The 10,068-nt window shown below is 40.0% G+C and overlaps 1 protein-coding gene across 1 annotated transcript; it reads left to right on the top strand.

Annotated features, from left to right (window-relative positions):
• The first annotated feature begins 1,556 nt into the window (after positions 1-1,556).
• Positions 1,557-9,764, top strand: LOC122180884 (hyaluronidase-1-like). The gene is made up of 3 exons (XM_042872832.1): positions 1,557-2,471; positions 8,482-8,571; positions 9,336-9,764. Exons 1-3 carry the CDS (start codon positions 1,557-1,559, stop codon positions 9,762-9,764), a joined length of 1,434 nt encoding a protein of 477 aa, XP_042728766.1.
• The last annotated feature ends 304 nt before the right edge of the window (positions 9,765-10,068 follow it).

Raw genomic sequence — 10,068 nt, 5'->3', positions numbered from 1 at the left:
CTACTTCATGCAAAGTATTGCTTCTCAAGAAAAACCTTGCTTATATTATGGGCAGTCCCAGTCATGAAAAGGCACCTAAGAGTACTGTGTCATTTTGCTGCATCAAAAGAGTGCAAACGTAAGAGTGCCTTCCAGGAAAAGAGTGGAGTGAAAACAACCTAGCATCCTTTCCCAGTATGCACACATGTACTTAGTGCCAGCCTGGTGGTCTATAGCAATGGCCAAGTTCACTCAAGGACGTTGTTAATAGGACCTAAAGGATTGTGAACATAGTTTTAAAATTTGGGTGCTATATCTATACATGAGCATGCAAAGCCATCATCTGGAGACCAAGTGAGGAAATAAAATGAGAATAAATATCTAGCTTGCTAATGAGAGTTTGCTCCTGGGAATTCCAGCACTGTGGCTTTTTTGCAGTGCAGCTTTTTGTGCACTACTTCTAGCTATCACAGTGCGAATTGCCTTCTTCCACATCTTTAGGAATAGCCAATGGACAGAATGACTCAACCCTTTTCAGGAAATAAGGATGGATAAATTCAAGGTTAGGGATAGAGGAGAGAAAGATTGCAATGTAGGAAATAAAAGGACAAAATAGAGACCAAAGAGAAAGGCAGAGAATATCAGGAGAGCAGCAGCCCCAGAGAACTTAGTCTGTAAGGCAGAGTACTTACCAGCCAGGGGAAACAGCAGACCTAGAAAGGAAAACAATAACACTGATATGCCCCCCTATCTTTAGGTTAGTTCCCTTTTTATCCAAGAAATGTCATGCTTTCTGTCTGGTTCAGATTTGCTTGATATAATTATTTCTTTCACGTATTGATATTTAATTTACTTCCAGTATAATGACTACTAAATCATTAAGCCATTAACAGTATCACCCTTCCAGACTGCAGATTGATTATCGCTCTTGCAACCACTCATTTAGAAAGTGAGAGTTAACTCAGGGGTACGTAACAAAGCTTTCTTTTCAGTTCTGCTGACAATTGCCATTTCTAAGTTCTTCCGATTAATCCTTTCGACACAGATGTGTCCGCTTTTTGTTTATACTACCCTTAATGTGAGCACTAGAGTATACAAATAATAGAGATGTCCTTAGCCCATCATAATGAAGTTCTAAGCAAGTTGGAATGGTTGTAGCAGAACTTGCTTCCAAGCTGACATTTGAAAGGAGTAGCATAACCCTTTCTATACTGTTTTTTAAAATTATTCTGTTTTTAACTCATTTGTTGTAGACATGAAGGAGAAAATAAGTGCTAAGGTCTGAATCAAGTGTATGAGGTTTCTGGGTGAAGAGGAAAGCAGGATAAACTGAACATCAGACCATGCTTCCAAAAGGGAAAGGCTGTAAAAAGTCTTTCTGAACATTTGAAATTAGATTTATTTTTTCCAAGATCAGTTTTTGTGGCTTCTTTTTTGCAAAAATTATTACACTAACAAAAGAAAATGGAGCCTAAAGATATCCCTTTGTCATCCTATCTGTCAGACATTGTAAAATGCCATCTCTAATTTTTGTATTCAAGGACACACCACAACAATTTCCCAGTAAACAACACATCATGGATCTTTGGATCAGGTGGCTGGCAGTCACAGTGCTGCTTACGTGTGATGCGCAGCTTCCAAAGCAGGCACAGGCTCCCTTGCTTCTGCACAAGCCCTTTGTCGTGGTTTGGAATGCACCCACTGAGCAATGCCGGCTGCGGTACAAGGTGGACTTGGATCTCAGCATCTTTGACATCGCTTCAAACACCAACGAGACTCTGAGTGGATCCAATGTGACAATATTCTATCACACTCATTTGGGATATTATCCCTACTACTCAGATAATGGCAACCCCGTGAATGGAGGAGTGCCTCAAAATGAAAGTCTTATCAAGCACCTTAATAAAGCAAAGTCTGACATTGACTATTGCATACCCATGAAGAAATTTCACGGACTTGCGGTCATTGACTGGGAAAACTGGAGACCCCAGTGGGATAGGAACTGGGGCAATAAAAGCATTTATAGAAATAAATCTCTTGAGATGGTTAGGCAACGGCATCCACAGTGGTCGGAGGATAAAATTAGGAAAGTAGCTAAAGAGGAATTTGAAAATGCTGGCAAGAGTTTTATGAACAACACTATCCTTCTGGCTGAACACATGAGGCCAAATGGTTTGTGGGGTTACTATCTTTACCCAGACTGCTACAATTATGATTACAAAGACCACTGGCAAACATACACGGGAAAATGCCCAGCCATTGAATCTTCTCGCAATGATCTCCTTCTTTGGCTGTGGAAGGAAAGTACGGCTCTCTACCCTTCAATATATCTGGATTATATACTGAAGTCAAGTCCCAATGCACTAAAGTTTGTTCACTATCGGGTTAAAGAGGCAATACGTGTTGCCTCGATTGCTAGAAAAGACTACGTTTTGCCTGTTTTTGTTTACTCCAGACCATTTTACGCCTACACTTTTCATGTTTTAACAGAGGTAAGCACACAGATGTCTTTAGAAATGTAGAGATTAGAAACAACCTCTTAGAAAAAAAGTACTTACATAAAAGCATTTATGCATATTTTTCAATTGGATGAAGCCTTAGGAGCCTGAGCTGGTGAGGGATAGCCCTGCCCACAGTAGTGGGTTGGAACTAGATTATCTTTAAGGTCCCTTCCAATCCAAGCCATTCTAGTACTCTTCAGCTACTCCTCTACCCAGAGTAGGCTACTGCTATACTCACAGTATAAAAGACTGTACCTTTCCATAGTTAATCCTGCAGTGTTCTGGTATATTTCTGGAGGATAACATTGTATATTTTCAATAAGGGTAATTTAGAATGAAAGTACAAAAAAAAAAAAAAAAAAAATCATTTCCTTAAGGAAATAATTCATCCTGATATTTTAATTCTTCAGGACAGCTTGTAAAATTAGCTTGACAATTTTTGTGAAGTTTAAAACTAATTTGTATATTGGGAAGACCAACTTACATGAGAAAGGAACCTCAGGGCTTTTTTGTTTCCTTATCCAAGTGGAAATTCATTTAGTCGAGAAATAAAGTAGTCAAATAAACTGGTCTGGCATGGAGTTCTTAACTCCTGTCTGATGAGCACGCATTTTTCAGAGATACAACACATTCACTGGTCTTCATGATCCAACACTTAATGTTTAATGTCTTTCCAATAAAGAAACTGAGTTTTTGAGTCAAGCAATGTTCCTTCAACCAATGACAAAGGGCAATAAGTATATAGATGCCACCACAAGAAGGGACAAGTTAAAAAAACAGCAGTCAGCCCAGCAGGCTGTGAGATGCACATGACTTTAGCCTGGCACTGGGAAGGTGGAAAAGCCCCAGCAGCCTGAGAGGTGTTTCAGGGTGCTCTACGAAAGAAAATGGCTCATAGGAGCAATTGTGAATTTGGTTTGCCTTGTTTTTAGCAATTGTTTGCTGTGTGATGTGGAAGATGCAGGTCCTAACTGTCTCAGAAATCATGTACAGGCACATGAAGCGGGATTGCACTGAAGGCAATGAGCAACTGAGGTCAGCACAGGAAGGCTTTCACCCCAAATGCCTTTGCTGAAGAACTCAAAACAGGCCATGAAATAGATGAGCATTCTGCAAATGCAGACTGTAACAATACATTTTTATAATACAAACCATCCTTTTGACAGATATAAAAATGCCAGGAATGTTACTGAAAGCTATGAAAACTATCATGCTGTTAGCAATTATACACAAGTTCAAAATCTGTGGTGCTATAAAGCTATACTGTTTTACCTTGCACTTTTCTGAACAGCACAGTGATACTGCAATATTCCTGGTATGTTGTACTCTTTAACTCAGTTTTTCAATTCCATATGGGCATTTCCTGCTAGATGCTTGAAAGGTCATTTTACAAATCAGCAGCCATTGATGATTTATGCACAGACAGAAAAACATCTTTGGGTTGTGCTCTACTCCATACCTTCTAACAAGGATAGCACCCAGCTCTGCAGGCAGGGGACAGGGCTTACAGTATCCCCAAATAGTAAACGTTGTCTGCAGAGAACAGCTTGGGGACTGCCTGAAACCTGTGCAGGGTTGCACTTAAGAAAACTCTAAATAAGAATGACTGAGAAAATAAACTTGTTTTCCTTGGCACTGAAGCCACTGAGGCATTTTAAGTATGTTTATTTGTGTTCGTATTTTAGCTTAGGTTGGAGCTTGCCATGTGACCCATGGCATGCCCCTACGTGAAGCTCATAAACCAAGCAACTCCTGAGTTCCAGTAATGGTGGGTGAGAATATAACTACACATGGAAACTATGTCGTACAGTGGAAAAATGGGGCAGCAGGTTTACGGACACCTGAGCTCTGACAAGTCTGGGCTGAGACAACCACCATCCTGTCCCATCAAGCCAAGCAAGAGTTGTGTTACTGTAGATCAACAGAAAGAACTGGTGGCACATTTAAGGCTTGGGCATAAGGCTCTCTGTACACAGCATGATAAATTCAATAAACATCACAACAGAAGAAAGCAGAAACTATAGTTGTGAGTCAAAGCCAGTTAGGTTAGAGGCACAGGTCTAGCAGACCTTCAGAAAGACAAAAGGCACAGGTCCCAAACTGCTGCAGCAGCTATGCCTGCTGTACCTTTCCCTCTAACTGTACACAGAAGTTGATTGAGCTATGCATAAGATAGCTGAGAAATTCATCCTGATTTTCTTCATCAAAGCAGTGTATAAATTATGATTTGAGATCCCAGTCGTTATGAAAAGCTTCTCTATCTGCTACAAATGCATACAATGCATGCATGCATGACAATTTGCTATTAGTGTGTGTGGGAGAGAGGAGTTACACAGCGGCATCTGCGTGTCTGACCAGAAGACTAAAGTCATGAATAAAGGAGGATGACTACCAAAAAATGATGAAAAATGGACAACTTCTCTCATCCACATGCAGGTAATTTTAATAACAGTCTCTGAAGCCAAGTTGTGTGTCAGTGTGCAGATACCGTTGCCCACAACCACTCAAGGCTTGCGTTGCTATTTCTGAATACAGAAAAAGCGTGTCTGAACCGAGACCATTCACAGTTGTGAAGAAAGATTACAGATATACTTATTTTCCTTTTCTCAGCATGTAGCTAAGAAAACTGTCCTGCTTCTTCTCAGGCTGCAAAGTGAAACAACTCATCTCCAACTTTTTTAGCATGCAGGGCAGCGACTTGCCTGATCAAAATATGGAGAAGCCTTGATACGAACTGTGCTTCTGGGGCCTCTTGGAATGTGTGGGCCTTGCACGGTGCTCTGGGGAGGAACCTCCTGATCATGCTTCCAATTTTCCACTGTCAGCAATTATGAGAGTCAGTTATGATTCCATTTTTTCTCCACAATATTCAAATGAGAAATAAGAGTTTTATTTTCTGACCGGCTGTGTGGTAGTGGAGGGTGGTGATGCTGTAGCTGACCAGGGGTCAGAGTACCTACCTACCTGTGAGGCAGGAGCTCTCAGTTCAGGTCTCTTCCCAGCCTGCTAGACTGGATCCAGAACACTCGCAGTCTATGTCAGACACCAGGAAAGACCAAAAAGAACTAGCATAAAGAAGAGAAAGGGAAATAGATAATGTCACCTTGTGTTGATAGATTATTCAAAGAAAAGCCATTCTCTGCTGAAGGCTTTTGAAATTCTTCATATGAATCAGTCTTTCAGCAAGAGACGTGGCTATGCCTAGAAATGACAGACAGAAACTTTATTTCCTTCCTTGTGGGCAAGTCTATGTAATTATTACTCTGAATTAATCATAAGCTGTAGTCAGGTTCACACTTGTCTCTCTTGTTCTCCTTTGAGCCTTTATTTAATTGGTGCAAAATAGAAGGGCATCAGAAAGAGAAATACTTCCTTCTGTCTTTAACTCCCCAGTGAAGATAATCCCCACAGAGCTGGAGATGACACATTTTTTAAGCATGAAGAAGATAGGAAAGCTTAGCTTACATTTTCCTAATTCTCTCTCCCCCAGGGGAGGACTTTTACCACTTGACCTTTGTTGTTTTAAAGCAAACAAGAAGAGGAAGGAAATACAAGGAAATATTTGCTTAAAAAAAATCCCACGTGGTGTGGATTTTTTCTTTTTTTTTTTCCCCAGGAAAAATCTAATAACTATGCAGGTGCTGTGACTGTCCTTCAAGCATCTCTAGGCGAGCGTACCTTCCAATCAAATGACAAATCTTGACCTTAACCTGAAAAAAGTGCTAAGTTTCTCAGCACTGGCAAAGTGTTGATTCTAGGTGTGAACTACAGGTGAAAGGATGAAGTTGCTTCAGGAGTTTCATTCCCGAAATCACAAGTGGCAGTGGAGTTCGTGCTTTTGGATTTAATTATTTTGTATTCGTATGGATCATACATGAAGTGCTGAAATATTTTTGTGGTTCTAAATCTAAAAAAATTCTACAAATAACAAAGAAAGCTGTGAAACACGAGGGAGTAAAAACTGGATTTACTGACTTGAGGTGAAGCACCCTAATCCCAAGGTGTACCAGTTAAAGTCGTTATTTTGGGTTTTTCTCAAGTTTTAGTCCATCCAGCAATGCTAGCTATCTATTGATCACTTATTTTGACTGATCTTAAAAGTTTCATTGATTTGTTCATGAGATCTGAACCCTGCCGGTGCTAAATCACTGAATAACCATCTGGCAAACATCTAGCCTTTGCACTGGGTAATCTTCATAAAATGCTTTCAAGATGAGAACAGCTTACAAATCATCATTGCCAAGAGCTCAGGCTATATTTTATATTGTTTTTACATGTGATATCTCGCTTTTTAAATTCACACAAACACCAGAAGAGGAAAGAAGAAGAAAATCACAATTTCCCACTTAAAAATAACCCCCGCAGCACTCACCACCCTCCTTTTATATAGCTAGAACTGGACTATAATCTTTTACGAGTATTATTCTCTAAGAGACTGTTTGCATGATCATCAGCATCATGATCCTCTGACAAGATTAATTATACTCTGTATCATTTTTTAACCCTGCATTAAGAGCCAGCAGGCTAACTCTGCTCTTTCAAACTTTTGCAGGTTTCCCTGTACTGTCTGATCTCCAGTTAACGGTCAAAATCACTTACTCTGACCCTGTAGCAATCTTCAGCATTTCAGCAGAATCTCCTGTTTTCAATGCATTTATTATGCCTTCTTTTATGTCTCTTAAGCTTACAAGTTTCAGGAATGAGAACTCCGCGCCACGCGCTGGTAAATCAACATGCCCACTTACTGAGAAAAATAAATTGTTTAGCAGCAATTTACAATAATAACACAGTTCTTCCATTCTCTGAGTTTGCATTTCTAATACACCACCATGCTGTGATAATATGTCTGGTCTCTTAAATTGTTTTTTTTTTTTTCCCAGGAAGAGATTAAAAGATTGCATTAAAGAACATCCGTAACTTTTAAAATGGAATCCACTGTTTATTTTTTCTACTGTTTCTTCCAAATCAAGAAAGAGTAGTTTCAGATGTGATTGGTCATTCCTTGAAATGTAGCAATGGAAGAAGAACCTTACTCCCTAATTTGTAAGGTGCAGTTGCATTTCTCTAGACATACTATTCACAGTCTCAGGGAATGCATTTAAAATATATAGAAGATACATTGCTATGTTGTTGGAAAGTGACTCCTGTTCTGCACACAGTGTGTTCTGGTACAGCTACATTACTGGTAATTACTACAACTTGATTGTGTATTGGTGCAGGTCTAATAATGGACATGGCTAAGTCAGTATATACAAGTATGCTTTCCCCAGGTTGGCATTATGAAGAACAGGGAGAGGCTTGTGTTTCAGTGGTATGTTTCCCAGCATAATGGCATTCATGCTGCTAGGAACAGCAGCTCTGTGAGTATATTGATATGGCTAAAGTAGCACAAGTTAGGCACCTGCCTAAAGCCTATCAAATGCAGCAAGGTTCCATGGGGGCATCCAATCACATGATCGTACTTAACATCACGTACTAAGTACACTGCCTACTTATCTATGCTAATCATTCAAAGACTGGTAGATAAAGCATAGCTTTGAATTCCTACCCCACCAGCTTGGTTGGAGGACTCCTTGGGAATAAACTGTAAAGATGTTATTATTTCTTATTCCCTCCTGTGAATAAAACCCTGTGCATGCCTTCGGAGGTACAAATAAAATCTTTCTAATACGAACTGTGATCACAGAATCATAAATTACCAAGGTTGGAAAAGACCTCTACGATCATCCAGTCCAACCATCCACCTATTGCCAGTATTTCCCACTAAACCATGTCCCTCAGTACAACATCTAAATGTTTCTTGAACAGCTCCAGGGATGGTGACTCCACCACCTTTCTGGGCAGCGCATTCCAGAGCCTGACCGCTCTTTTGGAGAAGTATTTTTTAATGTTCAGACTGATTTCCTGCAAGGGGGAAAAAAGTGATGCCAATATCCTAGTACTTTTTTAGTTTTAGTTATATATCTTTGGTTTTCTGATGTCTGCTTTGGTCTTCTTTCAGATTGATCTGGTTAATACCATTGGTGAAAGCGCAGCTTTGGGAGCAGCTGGAGTTGTTCTCTGGGGCAGTATGCAATATGCCAGCTCAAAGGTAGATTCTGTTGATCTATTACTATTTAGAAATCACCTCAATACCTCTTCTGTGCCACCACACCCATCATAGCACTTGACTGTCTTTATTGATGGTGGTTCAGGATAACTTTCAACTCTTAGTTCTATACTTCAGTTATGCTGAGAAGTCCTGTTGTTGAGATCACACTGATTCAAACAAGTTATTTGTATCAGCTTGTAATATTGACTCTGAATCTGGGCTGGGCTCTGGTTCTCTCCCTTTCACATAATCTACTCTCTTCTTCCTGAAGCCTCTGGCAAAGCACCACTGACTTCAGCAGGGAAATAAGGGATCCATATAGAAATTGCTAGTTGCAACTTCTGTGCTGATTTCTGAGAATGAAGTAGTTCCCAGTAAGCTGAAGGAGTTGGAGAAATCAGGACCAAAGCAGTAGCTCAACAACTGCTTTAAAACCTATTAGTCACATACACTGGTCCTTGTCAGCAGTTACCAGAAATCTTTACTTAACGAACTAGTGAGTCTCAGGTCAGGATGTAAGCTCTCCTTCTGTTTGCTAGGACTCATTCCCAGTCTAATCCTGTATACTGCTACCAAGCTCCCAAACAGAGGATATGGTAAAGGTTACTTCCAGATGTTACCAATGGAGGCATGCAAATCCAACGTGTTTATCTCAACAGATATTTCAGCTGAGTACAGTTTTGATCTAGTATCTTCTGAAACACAAGAAATTTAGACCCAGTGCTAGTTACTGAGTAATGTGTGATGTCTTTTACTTCCTGCAGGAGAGCTGTTCCACTGTGAAGAGATACATTGATGGACCCTTAGGACATTATGTCATTAATGTGACCTCAGCAGCCAAACTCTGTAGCAAAGTCTTGTGTAAGAAGAATGGAAGATGCATACGCAAAAACAGTGACTCTTCTGCGTACCTACATCTGCCATCCAGTGATTTTAAGATTCAAGCCCATCGCTCAGGAAGGGGCCCACGATTGCAGGTGACTGGTGAACTCAGCCTGGAGAACATAGAAGTCATGAGGCAGAGGTTCATGTGCCAATGTTATCAAGGATGGACAGGAATATTTTGTGAATTGCCTGACCAAAGTGTAATGGAGCATTGGGTTCACATTGTGTTCAGCAGATCAAGAAAACAGAAGCTTTATGTCTTCCTCTTAGAAGCCATGCAGCTTCTTCTCCTTTATGCAGCATATTAAACTCTTCTGAGTTTAGAAAAGAAATCAGAAATGCTGCCACTTGGACTTAAAAGTTTTAGCAAGTCTTTATTACAAAGAGGAAAGATGCTGTTGATTAAATTGCTTTATTCAGTCTTGCTCATGTCCCAGTCCTTCTAAAAGAGCTCCAGGCATCAAACATTTTTTGAGTAGCCCCTTCTTTTTGATCAGTTCATTTACTTTCCTTTTAAGCAGGTAAACTTTTTGCTGCTACAGTGGAAATTTTACTTGAGTGAAACTGTTGAATAACATGGTACCAGGATTCACCCATGTAGAAACTTAAAAA

This window comes from Lagopus leucura, unplaced genomic scaffold (assembly GCF_019238085.1).
Source record: "Lagopus leucura isolate 7727_CA_CO unplaced genomic scaffold, USGS_WTPT01 Super-Scaffold_100008, whole genome shotgun sequence".
Lineage (NCBI taxonomy): Eukaryota > Metazoa > Chordata > Aves > Galliformes > Phasianidae > Lagopus > Lagopus leucura.
The sequence above is the reverse complement of the archived record's forward strand: the minus strand, read 5'-3'. Positions and strand labels throughout refer to the sequence as shown.